The sequence below is a fragment of the Topomyia yanbarensis genome, chromosome 3 (assembly GCF_030247195.1).
Source record: "Topomyia yanbarensis strain Yona2022 chromosome 3, ASM3024719v1, whole genome shotgun sequence".
NCBI lineage: Eukaryota > Metazoa > Arthropoda > Insecta > Diptera > Culicidae > Topomyia > Topomyia yanbarensis.
In genome coordinates this window covers 403,449,094-403,474,646 of record NC_080672.1, presented here as the reverse complement: position 1 = coordinate 403,474,646, position 25,553 = coordinate 403,449,094, and the positions used below count along the sequence as shown (strand labels likewise).

General features: G+C 37.9%; 1 protein-coding gene across 1 annotated transcript in view; it reads left to right on the top strand.

Annotated features, from left to right (window-relative positions):
* The first annotated feature begins 24,879 nt into the window (after window positions 1-24,879).
* Window positions 24,880-25,553, top strand: part of LOC131686750 (ribosomal protein S6 kinase beta-2-like) — a 38,230-nt gene continuing 37,556 nt past the window's right edge. The window contains exon 1 of the mRNA XM_058970700.1: window positions 24,880-24,903. Coding sequence (XP_058826683.1) covers window positions 24,895-24,903 — 9 coding nt within the window. The 5' untranslated portion in view covers window positions 24,880-24,894. The remainder of the gene's footprint in view (window positions 24,904-25,553) is intronic.

The following is a 25,553-nucleotide window of genomic DNA, read 5'->3' as shown; positions in this document are numbered from 1 at the left end:
CCTTAACTATTTTTAGTAGAAGCGTCTGTTGATCGATGTCATCGCCTATGCTGAAAAAACTGGGGATATTGCTTAAGTTTGGCTGTCATTCACTCGCTTAATCGGTCGGCGAGCACTATAACACTGCTAACTCGGACTACTTCGGAGCACGCGTTTTCCCTTGCCAGGGACAAAATTTTATAGAGTTTATGGTTTGCGACCGACCAATATTGTTCTTTCGAAATGAAAAGATGGTAGCCGGAACAAATTGAACCAACACCACTCGGTATGATTCCTTTGAGATTGTCAGTATCACATACAACCATTAAACACTAACAGTCAACGTTGGATACCAGCAGGCGAGATAATCTTTTTTGCAAAGGAGCCGTCTTACCGATGATCTACTTTGAACCGCGCTAATTTTGATAAGACATGTGAAGCCAACTGTTAATACCAAGCCAGATACCGATTTTATTAGGATCTATTTTTTATATCCAAACCTTAAACAAAAGGACTAACCCCTGTCAAATTTGTGAGGCTGGGTATTTTCATACAATAGGCTATACAGCAGACTTAACACCTACGCAATCTCATTCACACCTTGCTGTCCATTCTACCTATAGTTACTATATTCATAGTTAGGCGGACAAAAAAGCCGGAAAACTGGCAACTCTTATTTCAGAAAGAAAACACTAGTACCCCATGCAAATGTTCAAGCTCTCTAGCAGAAAAGATTCATTGTTAACATCGTGAAAGACATGTAAATCTAGAAAAACGACTTCGATTAAATGATATGGTTTTATGCTTGTGCGAATATTTCTGGGTGTCATAAGATTATAGTTGTTTTCGTTGTAATGCTCTATAACACAGGGAAAGAGTAACATATTTATCACAATAATCACTATACCTTCTCCATAAAGATACAAAAAGAAAACGTTTTGTGATGTCATGCTCTATTGGCTCTGAAATTTGATATGTTCAATTGGCTCCGCTCAATGTGTTCGATCAACTATGAATATAGTAACTATAATTCTGCCATCTTCCATTTCCATCCATGAACCACACTCAAAATCTTCGAATGAAATCTGTAACTAACAGCCTCACTCTTTCTCACTCAGTTGTACTTTTTACTGGTGTCTAACACTAGTAGTAAACCTTTAAAATCTCACATACTACGAACCACTGCCAGCTAGCAATTGAGCTCCTGTCAACTCTACTCCGATAAAGAACCGATAGTAACCAAAAAATAACAGATCGCAATAAGGGACCATTCATAAATTACGTAACACAAAAATTGACCAAAATTGACTCCCCTCCCCCCCTCATGTAACAATTTGTCACAAATTTATCTATCTCTATCATCCTCCTCCACTATTACGTAACGAATCATTCAAAAAAAAATTCTTCGGCAAAATATGTTATCTACCGATCTAGCTTAGCCCCCAAATAATTTAATTAATACGAGGTTTATTATTCATCTTTTCAGGAACTTGGTCAGGGTTTTCGTAAATCGTCCAGTTCCCGACTTTTCAAACAACAACTAATTCATTGTACATACTTCATTCGGTTAAAGTTTCGAAAGCATTCGACATAAAGAAATTTTGCTGTGATTGCTTTTTGTGTGGCAGTAAAAGAATTACAAGACTATTAGCTGTTTGAAGATTCCAAGGACATAAATTGATTATAAACTGCACTCCCTCTCTCGAATGGCATATTCTATAAATAAACAAACACACCTCAATATAGACACATTCCTATTTCAAGGCTTACCCCCTTAGTCCCGACAAGCAGTAACAACAACCCTGACGTACAAACCCTTATCCCATTTCCCTCAATCCTGCGCACCTATACACCGCCACAGCGACCGAAAGCCCAACAACGTGCTCGCTCGTGTTCCAACAGCAGCACCAAACTGTTTATTTATGCAAGCCCCGCGTGGCCTTATCACAACAGCAAACACGCGCTTGCTTGAAGAGCTAAATGTGAGCGACTGTGGAGCTGTCTGTCTGTCCTTGGCGGTCGGGTGAACTATCGGAAGCTGCTATAGTCGACTTCCCTTACGAAAGTTCAAGTCGCGTTTTATGTACCTAGCTATGTAGCTAGCTAAACGCGCAGTAACCTACTGTCTGGCTAACCGCCCGGGTTTATCGCTACCGGACGTTGTGATGCACGTGCTTCGTCCACCATGCTCCGAAAGGTGAGCAGTGAGCACCACCATCCAACGGCACGGAGGAATCCACGCGATTATATTACCGTCGTCAGTTTTTTTTTCCGTTACAAAGCCCCTTCCCCGTGCGCGTCCAAGCTCTTTTGCCGTGATGCATCACGAAACTCATATAGGTACACTTGCACTTTTTTTTTCCGCAAGCGCCCTTCATATTGCAAGTGGCGAACGAGGCGCTTCTGTTTTTGATAAATTTATTGTTATTGTTTACAGTTTACACGCTGTGTAAGCCGTGGTGTAATCTACACGCGCGGTCAATTTGTTTGCAACTTACCGACGGGCGTCGCGTCGCAATGAAAAATGCACACGGACTTGCGACGGTTGGTTATGGTGGTAGGTAGGTAGGTACGAGCAGAAGTTGGCTTGGAGTTGTAGTTGGTGGTGGTGGCGGAAGCAAAATTAATTTGCAAGCACATTACCTAGCTGTGTGATAGTTATAAAAGAGAAATGTACTAGGTGTGTGGCACATCGAATCGATTGGGTAATCGATTCAGAGATTTTATGGGACGCACCGGATATCGGTCTGGTTTCCTAGTATCGGCGCGTGAGTAACGTTTATTACGTTCTTTCTAGGAGCGCCTTTGTTTTTGCGAAGGTAGTGCTATAATGTGTTCAATGAAATGGTATCTGGATTGTTATTTATGACATTCACATGTTCAATTAAAACTTTTCGTGCTGATTGTGCTTTAGTATTTTCATACACAGAATGGATCGTTTCCAAAAATAATAGAATGTACTAAAGTAGATTTTTTTTGAAATTACTATCGATCTGATAGATTCTATCCAAAAGATAAAAAATCCACTAAATCGTTTCGGCTCAAAACAGACAAGCTGGAAAAGTAGGTACCCATTCTATGTACAGGACGAGGAAAAATATCCGTCATTTATTTCTCAGTGTAGGAGTCAAATTTGACATTTGCTATAATGAGCAAACCTGTGCCAATTGCATGTTTTACTTGCATCGTTTCACGTTTAGAGTCACAATAAAGCCATGTCCTCTGCGAGGTGCGGTAATTGTGCTTTATAATGAAGGAACTAGACCGGCCAGGACCTACATATTTGATACTTCATCGAATAATAAATCTAGAAGGTCAATTCGAAAAATTGCGAAATCATTAAAAACCAACCAATGTCAGTATGAGCTATTCTACGCGAAGATTTAAAGCTGCGTTCCTATATAATTTCGAAGAACCACTACCTAAATGAAAGGACCAATGCATATGTCTAGATCACACCATCCAGCTTCGACGATGGCTTGGGCAAAAATTACGGTTAACTCACCCAATATTTATCGAAATAGGCGTGAAAATCAACTAGTTTGGGTACTAGAACCTTCTGAAGAACATTATTGCACCTTGGACGCGTGTGTATTTTTTAAAACCACATTAATTCAAATACACGTAAAAAGCTTTTTTCTCGCTGGTAGAATTGAAGAATGGTTGATCATATTGATGGTGGTTTCAGAGTTTTGTTTAAACCGCAAACTGACATATTGGATTTCAAAATGGCGTCAATCATCAATTTGCATTATTTACTGACCACCCCTTTTCAAACGACACCCATATTGATGATGGCGTCAATCATCAATGTTTGTTACCTACTGACCATCCCCTTTCAAACGACATCCATACTGATGATCACCACTATAAACGTCTTTGTAAGGAGATGGTAAGTAGATAACAAAAATTGATGATTAACGCCATGATTAATATGGGCGTTTATTTTGTGGTAACAGCAAGACGCTATCATGGATTTCAATATGTCGTTATTTATCAATTTTCGTTATTTGCTAACCATTAGCCATCAGACGTTATCCATATTGTCAATGTTTTGTGGTAACCGGAAATCGCCATTTTAAATTTCGAAATGGTGTCAATCATCAGTTACCAAGGCAATAGTTACGATGTTTAGGGCGGTTTGTGTTAAATTAGTGAAATTTTATCAGCCACAGGTCCGAATATGTTCATAACTATGTTTCTATCGCCTCTTAAGAACCTACGCATTATTTTTTACCGCAAAAATATCATTTGTCGAGCCATTTTTGCAATAATTCTTATTTGACCTACTTTTGTCTGAGACTATAATAAATATAACATTTTGGATCTCATATTTGCTTGAAAACTAGAATAAAAGTACTTAAAAGAGAACTCAATCGGGTACCATGGAGAACACTTCATATCTCCGAAATTTCTAAACAAAAATTTGGCTCTTTGCGAAAAAGTTCCGTGATTTGAGCAGTGCTAAAACTTGGCGGAAGCAACCATTCTAATTTATCATCTATCATATGTTTATATATAATCAACGAAAAAGTTTTTACATGCATTTCATCTAGAATGAGTACCATCGCAAGGAGCGGAAAATACTTTGGAGATCTGTAGTAAATTTTATCCGAGATATTTAACCAAAGACAAATTCCCCTCACTTAAGTTAAGTCCGTAGGACTTTCTCGCCAAATCCAGAAGTCCAAAACACAGATTCTTAAGTCCACAACCCGTACTAAACCACACACATCTCTAAATCATCTATAGACCAGCCAGACAAAAGCCTGGGATACAATATCTGTTCGGGAACTGGCGTTCTTTCTTGATATTTCGTCTAGGCGATGAAAGATCTGTGTAAAAGTTAAGGACATTTCTACACATTTATGTAAATATCCAATTCTGTGTCAGTGCACCTATATTCCTAAGAAATATACTTTTGTTACATGCATAAGAAATAAAGCTATGACATAAACATTAATTACGGATAATTTTTCTCACTCTGCATATTATACAGTAAGCTTAAAAAATGGTATAACTTATCAAAAGTATAAAGCGTATCTATACATACTTGTCAAACTATTTGCTAACATATCATCAAAATCAAAACAAACAATTTGATTGCTACTTATTGTATCTAATATTTTGAGTAGTAAAAAAGATTTTCGTGCCGTAAAACCCAACCGAATTTTGAAAATGTAATTTAAAAAAAATATTCTGTGTCTTCCATTAAAATTCTAACCGCATAAAACACTTGAAAATATTGCGATATTCATAGTTTCACTGAATCACTAAATTCGTTCGTTTTTTTACATTTCTTATAAAAGAAATGTATAAAATTCGCTTTAAGTTTCTACACACCAAAAAATAATGAAATTTAAACGACATGTAAATCAATACGAATGTAAACATACAAAGATTGAATCAAAAATTTGATTAAAAATTACGTTAAAAGCAATTGGAGCATCAAACAGCACACAATTTTACACTTTCATTCGTGTAATATTACATGCCATCCATTTTACAGTAGTATTCGAGTAAAAATACATTGAAGTGCATCGGTTTTCCGTTTAAAGAAACTGTAATTTTGAATCCACGTGTAAACTTATAATAAAATTCGTTGAAGAAAGCACGACAAGTCGTGTGTATTTGTGGTGGAAGTTAATTTTACATTTATGTTCATGCTCCAAATATGTGCATGAAAATAAACTTAAAATTACAGAATATTTTTTTCTGTGTATTTTCATTCAGATTTACTACTAGAGAATAATTAGTTCTCATTTTAGTTATTCACCATTATGATTATTTCATCATTATGATTACTCAGGATGCCTCAAATTTTATCAGAATATGGCTTCAAGATGTTAATTACAATACAACTCGATAATGGTGCACCGAGGAGGCCGGGAGGGTTTAGCTTTTTTCTGTTCTATATTTTCCCTCTCTTTGCCAGATCACAACCAACAATCAGCCAAGTATTAGTAGTGTTTAAAGTACTAATGTATTTTTGTCATGTGGTGATAGTAGTTTTAGCTGTATCTAGTACTTTTCCCATCTTAACTTTCATTTCTTCTTATCGAGTCTTATAATGCTGTTCTACACATGATTTGCATTGAGTATGAGATAGTTGTACTTATAACGGCAGTGTAGTTAACAGTGAAAAAAGTTTGGTGATACGGCCATGTTTATTTCAAACGCGAAATGCGAGGTATACAACACCTAACCTCTTTTTATAATATATCTTAGCATGTGAGTCGTCACACGTGAACGACAAATATCCACGCGATCATGCAAACGCTCACGTGAACATACAGCCGCTCGAGTCCTTTGCGATATTACAAACTAGGTCTCGAACGCGAACATCAAAATAAACTCATCAACACATACCAACGCTCACGATCTCGCTAACGCGTAATTTAATCGCACTACGCGTTACACGTTAGCACTTACGAATGTATAGTCTTAATCGCGAATATGCAAACGCGCTTACACACGCGGTTAAAGAAACGGGTTCGCACACACCCGCTTCCATTCGATCATGGAAAATTCACGCGACAAGTTAACGTAACTGCAGCGCATAACGTAAGCTCTAGATCAAGCGACTTGACGCATACTAATGGACGATAAGGGGTGCCTCCAATTGAATGTTTGGAATATATCGAAGCTGAGTATCTTTCTCTTGATTGTATCTTTGCCAATAGAGTCCATATACGGGAAAATGTTTTCGGAAGGTCACTATCAATCAGCTCCATATCCTGATCACAAACTCACACATCAAATCGCCGAGTATCAGCAAAATTTTGCTGAATTTTCATCAGCTGAAAACTACGGGAATATCAGATGCCGAAAGTTCAGTAATTTGTATTAAATCCATTGAACAGATTCACTTTGCCGAAAATCAAAAATAGAAATTTTCAAATTGACGGCGCAATTGCCAAGTTCTCAGTATTTATGGCTGGATTATGCGGTGAATTCGGCAATTGCGGTGTCAATTTGACAAGTTTAATTTCTGAATCTGTCAAAGAAATAATATTCAAATTGCTTTACTTTCACCATCTTAAATTGCTACAACTTCCAACAGATGAAAATTCGGCAAAATTTTGCTGAAAACGACAAACAAATTTTTTAGTATGCAAATTAATTGTCACCCAGAAAGTGATTACGCAACTAACAGAATCCATATCTCAATCGCCAGTGAAAATGTATGCCAATGATCTACAAATATTTTCGAAAAAATCTCCCAATTCCAGGACTTCGTTCCGAAATTGACTGGTACTGGACTGGAGGTCGAAGAGGACACTGTGCGTCGGTACTTGAGTCAAAATATCAATATTATTTTAGTTGGAATTTATATAAGATTCCACGTCAGATTTCCAATTCCAATTTTTAATAATCCTGGAATATTTTTCTCGCATTCTTTAGTGAAACATATTCGACACATATTTTCTGTTTTTTTGACAATATATTTTTTTGAACTTTTAGAATTTTTATAATTGAACACTTTTCAATCAATGACTACAAGTGTCAGGGCGCCGCTCTGGTCGTATGGGGCACCCTCTCTCATATAGCGTCTGAACCGTACATTCTAAATCGCACACCAAAATCACGACCCGAGCTACAAATTTATACACGCGAAGTTATATCATACCACCAGCACACGCGACATACATACGCCCACGCGATCAAACACGTTACCATACAAACGCTCGAGCTCTTCGCGAGAGAAGCAACCTGACCACAAATGCGAACATACAATCGCGATCATTCACGCATACACACGCCCGCGATCTCGCAAACATCTGACTCGACTCGGTTATTAACTCGACGTGTTTACATTTATGAATTTATAACACCTCCTAAAGTTCAAAGATTCAAACGCTTGTTTCCGTACGATTATAAATCGTTCGCGCTCGGCTGACCGCACCGTCGGTGCGTCCATGGCTTCAGTTGGACCATCCTAAAAAACACTTATTAGGAATCAGAATATATTGGTTCGCTTGGCACTTTCCCCATACTATTCGTAGAATTGTGTCTTGCTATGTCGTCTCATCACTTTCCTGATGGGAACGGAAAGGGAGGTGTGAGGAAAAGGTAGAGGAATGGAAAAAGATAACACAATACATACACAACGCAAAACAGTAAACAGCTGGGATTCTTCACTCGCGAAAGAATAATGAACCCTACTGATACAGCCTTAAGCTCTTTATCGCACTGGGTTGAGGACAATAGCATAGTGTCAGATTTATGTACAGGAATAGGTTAATCTATGTACGAAGAACCGAAAATCCGGATGCGCAATTAAATTACGGCAGTTATATATTAAATGACATAAAGTTCTGTATTCGGTTTCACAAAGATCACAGGAATACTCAGCACGCTGAATAGCAGCCTTGTGATAATTGAGTTTGCAATGTACAGTAAGTGCCCTGACTAGAATACTGCAATTGTGCTTGAAAAATGCAACAAATTCTGCAACATTTTCGGACTCACATCCGAAAGAAAAGGTTTTGTTTGAACGCAAGTTTGCAAATTGCGCCAATGGTTGGCATGTTCGGATGCAGCCAAGCAGTACATCTTGTGCTTTATCCAATTCGACAGTGGTGGACCAACGAAATTCGTTGCGGCGCCCGCTCTAGCCAATTCGTCTGGCCGTTCATTTCCAGTGAATGAGCGGGCACCCATAGAAGCTAGTAACCATTTGAAATGCTAAGTTTTTCGATTTGAGGTCGAAATACGACTGCTTATTTCGACCTCGAATCTGCCATACTAAGTGCGTTTGGGGCAGTCTGACTGTCGGAGCAAAAGTAAATTTATTTACCGTAAATTCCCTGTTGAAGTGCTGATTGTACACCACACAGAATCGCAGATTTCTGCTTGGAATACGGTACAGTATCTACCAAGCAAATGGGATTGGTCTCATCTCAATTCACGACAATAAACACCAGTACCAGCTCGGCTGTCCAACAAAGAACGGTCAGTGTAACAAACTACGTATTCTTCAAGTTGTCGCTCCATTCAGCCAGACAGCCATTCCTCGCGAGAAGGAATTCTCACATTAAAAGTTTTTAAAGAAAAACTGCATGTGAGTATAAGGTCACTAGAAGCAAGCATATTCTCATTCCAAGTAATCATTTGGGGGCCACAGTCCTGTGTGGCTAGTTGCACGATCTATTGCGGTACTGTTCCAGAACCCGGTAACCTTAAGACGGTATGCAGAAGAGAGTGCTTTTTGTTTCACACATAGTAGTTTTGTGTGACAGAGTTCCTCTAGAGCACTAGCAATAGCAGTGTTATCGAGAACGCATCAGTTATTGTCATCAAGACCATCCTCTGAAGATGGTTTGACTTCGATTGGATTCTCGTGACTTCTCTCTTCTGCTACCACACAAGGCACCCGTAAGCCAGTATTGGTATAAAAATTGTTGTGTAGATTCACTAAATGTACTTGGGTTTGAGTCCCCAATATTTGCCAAAATCCCGACTACATTGGCCGAAGGCCAAGCAAGCTTTCTTGATTCTGAAATCGATGTGAGCTGTCCAATTTAGTTTTGAGTCAAGAATTACCCCAACGTACTTAACTTAATTTGCGACGATTATTTCAGCGTCAAAGAACTGCAACGGACGAGCTCCGGTTGTAATCCTTCGTTCCGCGAAAGTGCCATTGATGTTTCACTGATAGATTAACATGAAGTCACCATTGCTCAACAACACTGGTTGGCAGCATAAAATCAAAAAGTGTTGATGTAAATTCCGATAATAATTATATATGATAATCATCGACGAAACTATATGTCGGAAACCCGAGCTAATTAAACTTCAAAAAGGCAAGCTAAAATTGGGCCTCTGAGATACCTTGCCTTTTTGAGGGTTTAGCTTCCTCAACAAGACATTGGCGACAAGGTTCCATAAAAGTGGTGACAGTACACCACCTTGAGGGCATCCACAGACACTCAGTTTCCTTATCTCTACTTGTCTCAACCATACGCACAGATGTCGGTTGCTAAGCATTGCGTGCATCCAGTTCGTGATATATAAAGGTACCAATGACCCAAAAGCATCTTCAATATCGATAAAACTTTTGCGATAAAACTCAATTATTCAATGTTGTCGACAATGTTGTGTAACAGGGTGATAGTAGACTACCCCCGCTGATTTGAGTGGGAAGGAAATCAGACTGATAGGTCCAAAGCTCAATTACAATTATTTCCCGACACGCTGTATGGAATGTATCCTGTTGCAAGGCCACAGGTAAGAACTTCATTATAAATATGCTTGAAGTGTTCATATCCCCTTTGAAGGAGAACTGGAATGATTTCATTTTTCCCCGGAGACTTATACGGAGCAAAACTTACAATCGCCTATTTGATCGATTCGGTTGTGACAATTCTACGAGCAAATGCCCAATAATCAGAGCTACCTGAAAAGAACTCGGGGGCAGTCGTCGGTGATGGCTCCGTACAGTCTGGAAAGCGTGTGTCAAAAAGACAGTTGAGTATCTTTGTCTGATGAGTATTCACCATTAGCAGTTCTAATCGAACTAACTTGAATAGCTTTTCCAACCAGTTCGCTCAGGAGATCGAAGGGTATTTCTGTATGCTGTCCGAGCCAACTTAAATGCCTCCGATCCGTCCATGCGTCTGCGTTTCCAAGCTCTTCTACATAGCTTTTTAAGTGTAACATGTTCGACAATCCACCAAGTGGTTCTTCTAGAAGCGGACACGTCTCTTGGTATGAAATTCTTCTAGAAGCGGACACGTCTCTCGTTGATGCTACTATAAGTAAGTTTGTTGCATCCATGATCTCATCCAAGTCACTTGGAGATTTAATCGTTGGAACATATCCAAGGTCCCATCTCGTAGATTTGGGATTACGATATGCGATGATATCTAGTAAGATGTTTAAATGATCAAGGACTATGTACATATGATCAGATAACGATGGTTCAAGTTCGTTGGGTACGAGCCCGTTTGCCAACTCGTGCGTAATACTGTCAGAGCAGAGTGTTATATCTAACACCTCTTCTCAGCCAGATCGTGCAAAGCAAGAAGATGTCGGAGATTTCAAGAGATCTTTCGTACTTCCTCCCTTGAATCTTTTATCATAGTAACAATTTCATTATTTCTTGAATGTATTCCAACATATGATCTGCTCTGTAAATCAGAGTGTAATACGTCCAAACTACTGTAATTTTTAGTTTTGACGGAAAAGTTTTGACTCACGCTTCATTGATGCATATCGTTGTGTATGAAAACCGCGAAACTGTTCCCCCATCAGTGGAAACTATGTCGCCATCGCACAGCGACTCTCGAACGTTGTGTGTATGATAAGTGATAATCCAAACAGTAGAATCCGTTCCCTAATTGAACTGACTTCCTCGCCGTATTTCTTTGTGTAATTTGTAGCAAGTTTGATACCGTCATTGGTTCGCCCTCGTCAAGTGCTGTCCCGGTTTTACCTAATCTAATCCATTCCCAAGCAACATGTTATTCCCCGTTCGCTTTTAAGAGTCAATTTTTTCCCTTTACAACCTCATTCAAGGATTTTCCAATTTCGCACGTTCACCTTGACAAAAGCATTGATAAAGTTGGAATCTGTGTGCTGTACAAAACCGCCCGAACCAGTCAAGGGCGTGACAAAGGTACATTGGCATGTGCATTCTCACATTCGGCGATAATGATAACGGCCCGCTGGCGGCAACCTTGATAAGTTCTTTGACTTCGACTTTGGACAGCGCGAGTTGAGCGAGTTGACGGGTACGAAAAACTGCTCCTATCAACAGGTGAATACAATCAGTTGCCTGTTCGATTAAGCACATAGTACTGCCGACTTCCGTGTTTGCATTTCTAATTTGATGCTCGAACCAAGTGACACCAGTCTGGCAAGTTTATTGCTGACTGAATCGGCTATCAGGTTCAATTTACCGTAATACAACAGACATCAAATACTCACACAGACATCGATCCGATTGGAGATTTTCTGCGAATGTATCACTTCACACTTCTATCGAGTTAGTAGTTTGTCAACTTGTTTGACTTTGGCTTCACAGTAACATAATGGATGTCAAACAAGGATTACGGACTCCATTGAACATTTAGTTCACCTTCAAATCGCGTGTGAACATACATAATCGTAGCATAACAACCGATCCGACCTACGTGCTGAATTCATTCATACCAACAGCTCCCCCTCCGAACGGTAATGGAAGTAGATTGCATAAACTATAAACAACACTAAATAGACCGAGTAACCAAAACAGAATTGAAAATGTTGTGCTGGAGCTGAGAGGCGGTAGTTACTGCAAATGACGCCGGCTTGCATCCACCCACACACTGCACCACCCAACGAATGAAGTGTGCGGTTGTTGTGCATTTGCAACGAGTTGCACCGATTTGGATGGGGGGAGAGATGCTTGGAAGATTTCCTTTTACCGCATAACGAGCGATGGATAGAGTTCGACCTTAAAACATGCTTCCCATCCATGCCAGCTCCGATCGATGCCGCACCACACCAAGAGCACAGTATGGAATGGCCTTAAGGGGTCGTTACTGCGTTAGTGAAGGTTGTTTTAGATGTTGCCCTTTTTCCTGTTAGAGAGTGAAGAGAAACAGGTATTTGTTTCGTCTAGTTTTGAGCACAGATAATTAAATTACTCAAAGATGTAATACTTAAACGACATTTTGGTGATATTTTCGTAAGAACCAGCTTTATTATTACTGTAGATAACTTAAATTATGGTATTTGTAGTTCAATTTTAAAAGATAAACTTTTATGACTAATAGAAACAAGACTCGATTTTTAAAATCGATTCAATCTTGTACCATTATTATCCCCGAAACAGCCGGGGCACTGTGGTATCGTTGCTACAACAAAGTGCACCAAAAGGTAGGTCATGAATGCATCAGACTCATGAGCTCAGATCAGGAATGCTGTTGCATTCACTTGCACTGGTTGCATCGCAGCTGACACCCTTATTATCGATGAGAAGGGAAAAGAGAAAGTTGGATTACTCATATTGCTGTTTGGTGAGATTTTTCCATGGGTGAACGGCAAAATGTACTTATTATTAAGTCACCAGTTATTTTGAATCGCAGATAGCTCATGGTATATTATTAACAGCACCTTAAAAGTATGCATGGGAAAGTTACATCGCGTTCTGTTTTCTTCGGCAGGTTATTTTTCATATTTCATATTGGATTGGGTTTCACAAGTATTCATTAACTAAGAAAGTCTTGGAAACCGAACATCTTTGATAACGAAAAAAGCCGGTTTTCATGAAAATCGAAATGCTCAAATTAGCGTTCGTTTATAAAAAACGCTTCCAGATTTAGTTTATTAAGTCGAATATCAGCTTGTAATATCTGGCCATTAAATAGCAATTTCCTATGTTTCGTCCTAAGATCTTGATCGCACCAACCGTATTCTAATTCTTCTCACACTTACATTATATCTACCGTTATTAAAATTGCTGTTATTAAAATTAATCTGTTGTACACAAATGCCTGTACCCAGTATCATCGATAACCAATCTACATGATCGGATCGCTGCCTAAGTTGTGTTTAAATCAATTTTCTGTCTCGAGGCATAAACTAACATTCAACAGCGATAACACGTGCGAAGAAATTTGCTGAGCGCCGCTGGTGTAGAGAAGATGAATAGCCTTGAACTAAAACAAACGTGCGATTCCTCATTCTTGCTGCTAGCCAGCGAACATTGACGCCGCCTTCGATGCAAATCGATTGCGAGTATTTATCAAGAAAACGAAGTTCAAGGGAAATGCAACATTGCAATAATTTTAGTAAATATTGTGTCGATTTTAACCGTAGTGAAATTAAGCGTAAACAAATAAGTCAGAAATTTCATCAGAAACTATATGATATGTACATTGATTTGGCAAGATTTTGAAAGTGATGAATAGTAATCTCAAGCATCGTTGGTTGAAAATGGTTTTATATTTTTTACTATTGTTAAATAATAATTATTTTTAAAGAAAAAGCTGTTGCAGGGGACCTTCTCCTGGATTCGGCAGAAAATCAATATTTGAGATTTTTTTAGTAGAAAAATGAAAAGACATACGAAATTCTACTTTTGATCTTTTATTCGTTATATCGATACAGTGAAGACCCGATTTTATCAGCCCCCGATTTGATAAGCTTCATATGAAAATTGATAGTTGGTAGTTTGATGGGCTCTAGCAGACGAACCAAATTGAATACGAGTAAATCCTTTCTTGAGCATATTTTTACTATCTTAGAGATCCGAAATACACAAACAAAAATTTTATTTTTTTTTTTAATTTTGCGCTATCCCCCTTAAGGGAAGTTTAAGCTAAATAATCAAGATAGGTTATGAGGCTATATCCAGGGACTAAATTAGAATATTTTAAGAGCTTCGGTTTCTTAAAAAGAAAGAAAAATATATGTCCTGATTTTAGCAACGTGCCGGTTTTATCAGCCTAAAATTCTCCAAGGGGCTGATAAAAACGGGTCTTCACAGTAATTATTTTTTTTTTCTTTCCAAAATTTAAAATGGCGGATCTCGTCGACCTCTGCGCGCGAAACATCGTCCTACTTCGCCAAGTCTAGAGCCTCTCGCAGTTAACCGAAATGAAAAATTGATATAGTTTATTAAAATAGATAAAATTTCCTAGTTTCAATAAATTTAGATGAAAAAAAAAAAAACAATTTTATAGTCGTTAAAGAAAAAAGTGAAATTTGTCTCTTTTATTACCGCAATCTTGTTTAAAAATTATAAATAAATTATTTGTCATGCCAATGTTAGTTCCCTCTCGCAGGTTGATGGGATTGACGGTATTGTTATCAAGCCACAATAGATTAAATAGAGTTATCTAAATATAAGGATCTTCGCTCTTTTTAGTTTCTATTTGCACCAAGTTCTACTACTAGAGGCTAATTAGTTCTCATGTTAATAATCCACCAATCATTATGACTACTCAGGATTTGATTTATATAAGAAGCCCGTTTCGAGATGTTGATTACAATACCCCTCGATAGTGGTGTATCGAGGAGCCCGGAAGGCTGATATAAGCCTTTTTTTGTTCTATACCTTTCCTCTATTTGCCCGCTCACAACCAACAATCAACCAGTAACAAATAGATAATTGAGAAAGGATGTGCTATTGGTGGTGGTATTTCAAGTACTAGTAGTGTTTGAAGTACTAATGTATGTCTTTCATATGATGATCATAACTTCAGCTGTAACTTGTACCTGTCTATTACGTCTCTCATATATTGTCTTTTATTTCTTCTTTTCAAGTCCTATACTGCCATTCTACACCCGCCTTCAGCTGGGTCAGCAAAGATGGTGATAGTGAACGCGGTTTCAAGCGGGAACCTACAAAAATGCCCTCGCGCACGCGATTACGAATCGGTCACGTCCGGAAGTCTGTCCTTGATCCTAGAAGCCTGGGTCCATGCCTTCAGTAATCGGGGTCTGGAGTAGATGATGGAGCTGTTTGGGCTTTGCTCGACAATATGGCTAATTTTGGCATCGCTGCGATGATGGTAATACCGGAGTTAGTTCGTTGGGAGTGGCCTTGATGATTCTTTCTTATATGACAAGACTTCGGGTTCAATTCCCGATCAATCTAGGATATTCCCAGTTGGGAGTTTCTCTTGACTGCCTTGGGTTAGTGGTAGATTAGTTTGAGGTCTGACGTTGATGATTAGGGCATTGCAAAAAATTTTTTTTTTTTAATTCTCAAAGGCCCCCCCTCTCATATTGTGACAAATGTCAAAGTAAGCTCAGATGCCAAATTTCACATCATTTGGACAATTTTAGACCCCCGCCCACTTCGCTTGAAATTTTTTGAAATTGGTACTATGGGAAAATATGCAGGAAAAATACATCAAATGATATAACTTTTGAAGTAGCAATCAGAAAATTACAATTTATACCTCTTTTGAGAGGAAATAATCTAAGTATTTGAATGAAGATATATTTGTTTCTTGGAAAATACGGGAAAGTTGGGTACTGGGTCATTTTGGCCCCAAAATCCCCTATTTTTAATGATTTTTCTGCTCCGTGAGGCAAATCATACATATTTTGTAGTTTTTCTAATGTAAAAAAATCTCGGAAATCAAACGGAACCTTTTTGACCTTAGTTCGAATACGAGAAGTTGGGGTTATAGGGCTTTTTGCCAGTCATATTAAGTTTTATCATTTTCTCATGCATATATCTCTATTATTCTTCAATCAATTTTCATAAAATGTAACTTATTGAACGTGTAAAATTCTGAGGAATAAAACAAAAATAAAAACGTTAAAGGTAAAATTCAGAAACATCAAACTTTTTGATATTTACTCTACAAATCTCATTTTTTCATTATTTGTCCTAATACCTCAACTTCCCCTATTTTTCCAGGAATGAAACTTTTCTCATGTGATCCCTAAGCATATTTTACACTAAAAGTAGTAAATTAAATAAGAATTTTGTTGTTAAATGGAGTTAATATGTGCGATTTTATGATAAAAATGTGAAATCGACACTATGTCAGATAATTTGATGTTCCTGAATTAAGGTAACGTATCTATTTTTGTTATAATCCTAAGAATTTTCCACGTTCAACAAGGTATAGTTTATGAAAATTGAGTGAAGAATAATAGAGATATATTCACGAGAAAATGATGAAGTTTAATATGAATTTCAAAAGGCCATTTAACCCCAACTTCTCGTATTCGGACTAAGGTCAAAAGGGTTCCGTTCGATTTCTGAGTTTTTTTTACATTAGAAAAACTACAAAATATGTATGATTTGCATCACGGAGCAGAAAAATCATTAAAAATAGGGGATTTTGGGGCCAAAATGACCCAGTACCCCACTTTCCCGTATTTTTCCAGAAACAAATATATCTCCATTCAAATACTAAGATTATTTCCTTCCGAAAGAGGTATAAATTTTAATTTTCTGATGGCTACTTCAAAAGTTATAGCATTTAATGTATTTTTCCTCCATATTTTCCCATAGTACCAATTTCAAAAAATTTCAAGCGAAGTGGGCGGGGGTCTAAAATTGTCCAAATGATGTGAAATTTGGCATCTGAGCTTACTTTGACATTTGTCACAATATGAGAGGGGGGGTCTTTGAGAACTCAAAAAAAATTTTTTTTTTCAATGCCCTATTGATGATATAAATCGGCTAGGCTCTGCACTGCCACCATACTCGATACTTTCCATCTTTGTATGTAGGTAGTAGTAATTTGCTTGATGAACTCTGGTTGTTTGCGAAATATTTGAAGCCTATCTGGTTGCGGTCTTTTGAAGGAAAATCCATGTCTGAACTGTTAACCAGTCCGTATTTGTTTTGTTCACTGGTTTAGCCATGTGTAAAAATATCAATTATCTATTAGATAAATCGTCCATCTCACACCTTTGTAGGGGTATGAGGTGGGACCATCATCATCATCATCAGCTGGACCAATTAACAAAATCCGCTCATACCTATTAGACAACACGTCTCATGGCGACATGACCGGGAACCCTATCGATATAAGGGATCCCAATCTGCCAGAGTTTTAACCGCACACCGAAAATTTGATATCAGAGGTTCGCGCGACCATTCAGGAAATATGTTACAAAATCACGTCAGCGTACAAACGTTAGAGTTCCTCGCGATTTTCCAAGCAACCTACGCCCACGAACTCGCAAACATGATTACACCCCGGTGATAAGGTGAACGTCTCAACACTCAAACTTACCAACGCGATCTCAAGCGTCAACCTACAAACTCCCGCGCCCGCCATCATGAGTCGGGATCATCCGGAAGTCTCTATCCTCGGTACCAACAGTTTAGGTCCATATTAATTATAAAAAAATAAATTGAAAAATTAAGAAAAAATAACCCATATCCACTAGACCACACGTTCTACGGCGACATGACTGGGAACTCTAGTGATATGGAAGAACCCGCTTTCTTCTAGAATCTGAACCGTACGCGAAAAAATAAGTATCAGATTCACGGTCCACGCACGATCATTCTAGAACACACGCGTATATGCGAAAGGCACACGGTTATAAAATAGAATTTATACACGCGAAGTTATATACACGTTAGCACACGCGACATACAAACGCACACGCGATCGAACACGTCAACGAACAAATGCTCGAGCCCTTCGCGATGATACACGCTATCGCGAGTCCCTATCGACTGTCATTTTCCTGAAATGAAAACAATTCTAGTTTATTTTGAACTATTGTCAGTACTTTTAAATTATTCACATCATAGGCCCGTATACATTTAAAAAACTAGGATTTGCATCTAAATTTTTATGTTACGTTTACTTTAGGTCGGTTCATATTGCCAAATATACACGAAAAAAGAGTTGCGCAAAATTTAGTAACTATACAACAACTTTTCCTCCCCTAGGTTGATGGGTTTGCAGACATCATCAAGCATATGTCGTGCATGAGTTCTGAAGAACCTCTGATAGATAATTGCTTTATAATGGTTATTGCATTATACCTCGATAGTGGTGCAACGAGGAAACCGATAGGACTAATGGGCCTTTTTTATGTTTTGTGTTTTTTTTCATATTTTGCATCAGCCCAAACTAACGATCAACCATTACGTGCGGTTACCCCAATTCGGTAAATAAGACACATTTTTGTGAAAAATCGAGTGTTAGTACATTTATCCAATTTCCATATAATAATGCAACAATTGAACAATATTTTCTCAAAATTTCATTGCAAAATACTGAAAGTTGAACGAGTGACAAAGAGTCTCCGGAGGCGCCTCTTTGAAAACTTCTTTTACGGTGTACATCGTAACTTAAATTCTACTGGACCAATCGTTTTGAAATTTTGCATAGTTCTTCTGCACAACATTTCTCAGGTAATGATGGGAGCTTCTTATTTTTTCTCGTCCTTTTTTTTAATTTTTTGTGGCACTTTGAAGCTAAAACCCCGATTTTTGCTAACAAAAAAGGTAACATGTTTTATAAAAATAATAATATTTTTGTAAAAGGCTTCCGTAGTTCCCTGGACGTTCATGTGAAGAACTGTGCAAAATTTCAGAACGATTGGTCCAGGAGATTTTGAGTTATAGTGTACACCGCAATTTTTCGAGGTGCCTCGTGAAGATTCATTCACCAAATTTTCAAGATTTTGCGATAACAATTAAGGAAAATGTTCAAATGCCGCTTTATTGTATGGAAATTGACTAAATAGATCAACACTTTCTGTATCGTCAAAAACAACGATATACGATCTAAAACATTATGAAGCAGTCACGTCCGAAAGTCCTACCCTCGGCCCTAGCAGCATAAACATATGACGCTCACATCCACTAAACAACTCATGTTCTTCTGGCATACACAATTAATAAACTATAAATGCGGTCTCAAGCAGAAGCCTACAAACGCTCATGTTCGCACGGTAATGAATGGGTCACGTTCGGAAATCCACCTTCTGTCCTAGCAGCCTAGGTCTATACCCTCAGTTCGGCCAATCACAAAATTAAACTCATCTACTATACAACACGTTCCATGGTGACATGACAGGGAACTCTAGTGATATGGAAGAACTCACTCTCTTCTAGCACCTGAACCGTACAATGAAAATTAAGTATCAGATTCACGGTCCGCGCGATCATCCAAGAACACACTCGAATATGTGAATGAACACCCAGTTATAAAATCGAATTTAAGCATACACACTCCCCGCGATCGAACACGACATACAAGCTCCCACGGGATCGAACACGTTAAGTTACAAACGCCCGAGCCGTTTGCGATTATACACAAAGCCGAACATGCAATCGCGATCATCCAAGCACAACTACGCCCTAGATTTCGCAAACACAAGAACACCCCTAAATTTTAGTGAACGCTTGTAATCTGATTAACGGGTTCTCAAGTGTGCACAAATAAATGCTCATTCCCGCGCGATAGTAAAGTTCCATCGCCCGCTCATAGCTGAACCGTACATTGCATTCAGAATCACGATCCGCCTTATTTGGTCTTAAGCAGTTGGCCTTAAGCAGTGTTTTAGTGGGTGACATTTCCCGTCTCGTCTGCAATTGTAGTGGGTGATTCTTACGGGAAACCTTTCCGAGAATCTAGCTCTACAGCTCCAGTAGGACAACTCTCGAAAAAAATCTTCCGACTTTAAAAATAGCGTTATATATCATAATCGTAAGCAAGCACAAAATATATAACCAAACAGTTCGGAATAAACCAATTTGCTGCTGTACACTTCACCGTAAACACATTGTGAATGCAAACCTAATCATTTTCGCACCAGAAATTAAGTCGAACTAATATCTCAGTAAAGTGACAATAATTTGATTTTCAGCGATATATTTTCCGAGTTTCAGCTAAAAAACGTTACTTGTACTGAGACCTCGCAAAAGCTTTGTTTTCTGACTGCTCGGCTGTGTAGAACTTGGTAAAAATTGCGAAAAAAAGCTAAGGTTCGGTAGAACAAAATTAATGGTGCAACACCAGACGATGTTCAATTTTGCAAAGGTGTCGGTGTGGCCAGCCATTTCTGAGAAGGATGTTTCAGTGCCCCTGATCCGTCCAAACATAGCTGAAGCGGTCATTGTAGATATTTATATCAGTAAATGCTTACTGAAATTGAAGAAATTTTTCAAATAAAATCACGCTCATGAAGAAATCATATTTTGGCCGGTTGTTTGAAGCTGCCATTACGATAAAAACCTGTTTAAATCCACATAGTGGTGCAATTGAGCCTTTTTATGCATCGAAACATTCCATTATTTGTTATTTTCAATATAAACTTGACAAAATCTTGCATTTTGATTACACTTATACATATACTTGAAATGATTTGCTGCATCCACGAAATTCGTAATCTCTTCAAATATTACTGTGTTCATTTTGAAATAATTATTTTTGTCCATCAGCTTTTTCTATTAGAAGGTAAAAAACCGCTTACACTACAAGCAATTAAACTGTTCAGGTGTTCAGAGCGAACTTCAAATTTTAATTCGATTAAGCAAACAATGTATACTATATAATGTATATAGTTCAACAGATTGTACAGTATCGATATTAATAAACTCCCGATTGTTAAGAAACCCCGATTTCACGAACTTTTGTTCCCGAATTTGAATAAACCCATAAACCCAAGGTGTCAAACAGACAGTTCAGTGCTATTAATAGTCAATAAAAAAGGGTTCAAGTGCTATCATAATGTAGTCATAATCTAGATTGTATAGCGTAATTTACCACATGTTGGCTATACTAAAGAAAACAGCAAAGTGAGAAATTTATATCCCATATGATCAGACAACACTGGTCACACACTCAGATCAGATTCCTACGTGCCAGTTCTGCACGAAGATGCTACACCTCAGAAAACCTTGTGGAGACACCGTCAAGGAAAATCCGAAACCACAAACAGCTGCGGAACAAAAGTACAAATGAAGGAAATGTCGAAGAAGACGGATACACAATAGCATAAAAGACGCACGGCTCAGTTATGCTAACGCATTGAGTCGTGTCAAAAAAACAAAGCAGTTAAAAAGTTTTCAAATTTTTCCTTTTAAAATCTCATAGAACATTTTCATATCATATTGTCATCGCAGAGGAGTAAAATCAGTTTGTTACAAATTTTACTATTATCGCAGTCCGTAATTTGATCGGAGAAATCGAAGACAGTTAACTGCATCTGATTGCGTAACCTAATGCGTTTTCTCGTACGACATTTGTTAGAGGGCAGTTTTATTGCAGGATTTACAAGTTACAGTCTGGTTTCCATTGCTTCCGTATATTGTCTACCTGTATACCTGAGTCAAAAGTAAAAAAGATGCATTGGTAATTTGAGAGACAAAATCGGATAGAAGCAGAATATACTTCACGTTTGCATATCAACTGTATAATTTTACATGATTCTGAAATATTTTATTCAGACAAGTCCATAAACATCGGAATTTAATGTACACTTTTTTGTTTTGTTTCGATTATAAAAGTTTTAACTTTAAAAATAAATAAAAATCTCTAACCCTGTGTGCGGAGCACAAGGAAATTGATTTACCAATATATTTTCTTATTTGTACCCAACATATTCTCATACATTTCTTCATTTCGTTGATGGGGTATCTATAGAATTTTTTTGCACAATGTTCGTATATATGATTGGAGGTTATGTCCGTTTATGTTTTTTTTTAATTATAGAGGTTTGAACCATAGGGTCATTCGCCTCTTCGGTTTAGAGAAATCTATGGAAAAATCTCTGTGCCTATGTGCGGGGATGGAAATCGAACCCAGGTGAGCTGGCGTACAAAGCAATCGATTTACCAACTACGCTATGCTCGTTCCCCCTTCCGTTTATGTTCATAAAACGTCCTGTAATCCGCTATAAAGTTTTATGCGACGCGATGAAAAAAAATCTTGGTAGGAGCGCCCGGGAACAGATTTAATGACTTAGCAGGTAAGCTACTATAGCACTGCGTCTGCGTTTTACTACATCAATTGATAAGTCTTTTCAGAAGGCTTGCATCATCAAGGCATTTGACGAACGTGAATAGCTGTAAGTCGTCGACATTGGAAAGCTTGAGACATTCAAGAGACTGCTGGGTATCGTTCCTGTATAATAGGAACATTATTGGTCCCAGTTGGCTTCACTGTGGAACTCTGGAGATAGTAACAAATGACACGGAAAAGGTATCTTCAGTTTTAACGCTCATTTGTCAGTCTAGTTTCTCATCTTGCTCAGCTTCAGAAGCTAAAATCACTTCGTTGTTATGGCAGGGCACGCATTAAAATGTCTGTTTACAAAAGGCATAATATCGTTCCTTCTACCTAGTGTGTGAAACGTGAACAAACAATGAGTGACAATCACGAAAAATCCCAGAGCACCGAGAATCGTCGAAGAGGTACGAAAATGGAGTTGAGAAACTAAACGAACAATGTTTCAGATCATTAGCTGGGATCCCAACTGGGCCGTGGTTGTCGCATATTTTTTTCGGATAGTAGAAGGAAATTGATGAAAAATTACGTCTTCCGTTTGTTTCTAGTAAGTCAGGATTGGTTTTTATGAGCATTTGTAGATATTTTTGTTTTATTAATTTTATAAATAGCACCCTCACTAGGTTGTTTTCAATATATTCTTAAGAGAAGTAAAGTAAAATAAATGTACAAAAGCAGTTTTTTACGGTCAAGATCACATGCCGTCGAGGAGGTTTTATAACATACATCTTCTGGTGAAACAATTTTGGTTATTAATTCTCGTATTAGTAATTGGGAGGCATGAACTCTCAAAAAAGGTAGAGACTAAATGTCTTCTTTACAGTTATTGAGAATGCTATTATAAATAATTTTGTTAAACATATGAAGCCTCTACGTATTAAGGGTATTGAGATAAATTAAGTAATTTTGAAAACTAATAATTTGTTCGAATCTTGCTGTTTATGTTATCACTTACATTTATTTGACCTTCGGCAAAGTTGTTTAGAACAATAAAGTACTTTTTTTAAATATTTTATTTTCTCTAAAATTACTTCTAGGTGGATGATTTTGTTATATCACTTTTTCTATAACTTTAACCAATACCTACAAATTACTGCGAAAATTGTTTTTAAATTTCATTTTTCTTGAATTAAAAAGTGAATAACTTGAGAACGAGAGCTTATGTACAAAATCGACATAACATTCACCACCCAAAAGTATAGTATGAAAAGCCATTTACTTGGCTTTTTCTTATTTTTTCTCATCTTCAATCCCACTGCTTGACTGAACAATACTATGGAGTTACAATGATTTGTGGGAATCGATTGAAGGGCATATTAAAACGGAATTGTGAGACTTTTTGGGCAACGAAAAGAAAATTAAGCAAAAGTGCCATCTGTTCAAAACGTCAATTAGATCATATTCAATAACAGTATACCAGATATTATAGACTTAAATTATAAAAACTTATTTCATAATATGTTGAAATTAAATATTTCAAGATCCCTCTGGAATATTCCCTCTACCCGCATTCCCACACATTCGAGTAATAAAAAATTGACATACAAGATCAACTTCCGATCCACGAACGCTAATCTCGAAATGACACACACAACCAAGCAGCTCAGTCCCACACAGTCAGTGAAGGCCGGTCGCAAAAGCATTAGCTCCGTCGAAAGACAGGCAGACCGGTGAAGGAAGCTAAAGTTCGGATGTTTAACCAACCGCGTAGAGCAACTGCGGAAAGGCAGTTGGGAAAGGAGGAGGAGCGGTGAAACGTGTCCCCAAGACTAGTGAATTATTCCATGAAAGACGAAAAGCGCAGTCATATCAAAAGACCAAGGAAAGACGACCAGACGCAGCGAACAATTTATCGCCCCAAAACGGAACAGTCGGTAGCCAAAAAAAAAAAAAATAACTCACCCCAACTGAACCGTCAGTAGTGGTGTGTTGGTGGTAGTTGTAGTGCTGCTTTGCTCGTGGGGAATCGCGTCTGCTAGACCATATGCCAACGCAGACGGTTTTCGAAGTGTGAAGACGGTGTCGAAGATGAACATTTTTTTAAAAATGTTCTCATTTTCTAATTAATTAGATTTTATTTTATTCTCTCGGCAACAGGTTGCCCATCGAATCTATTTGCATCTGACACTAGAAAAAATGTCCACTAAGTATCAGAATATGTGTATTTCAAAACTTCCTAGAAAGTTAGTACAATTATTTTCACCGAAATAATCGAATACCAGACCAACCGAGAGCTTCTTACATTTCAATCACACTGACCGAACAGCGTTGAATAACCTTTTTCGCGGAGAAAAAGAGAAAGAAAAACACAGACTAAATCATTCTGCATCGACCCCCAGGAAATGGAAAGAAACGGGCGAAGAAATAATCGTTGTGGTCGTCGTCGTCGTCAAAATATTTAGTTTGCACTACCTTGAACTCGATTTTTGGACAAGAGCATCGACTGACCGAAGATGGTGGCGCAGTGAGACGTCGGTTGATGCGTGCGGTAAGCGGTTCCAGCTGTGATGTGGATGTGTGTGGTATACTAGAGGATATAGGTATTGGGGTGTAGGACATCATCGATTGAAAAATCTGCGCACGAATACAGCACTGATTTTTGGTAATTTATTCGCTGATTACTGCCGTATTGGGAACTGACACACAGCAACTGATTGAAGCAAGGAAAGTTGTAAACTAATTTGTATTTTTACATATAAATTAGGGCTGTGGTTGGACATAATTGGACACCGGCCAGAAACATATCTTCTGGTTCGATCTTTCTGTAATCAATAATTGTGCCTAATTTGAATTTTGGTTATGTGCGAGTAACAATAAGTTATGAATAACTACGTTAATTTTTTTCTGGAGTATTAGATCTGACGTTTTCAACTGAACAATACCTTAGCTTCATTCAACATTAGAAACCACAATTATTGGATATAATAGTAAATATGCTATGGGGAAACCTTTTTTGCATATTAATTTCTAGAGCTCAAAGTTTTCCCAAAAGAATGTAATCAATTATGTGAGTCCATAGTCTACGAAGCGTCTAACAGCAGGGAAGCATAGTACTGCAGGGTTCCTGTAAAATGTTTCAAATTAAATACCAAACATACTAACATTTTCCTTTCTTAGATTTTTTTTGTTTCGAGTGCA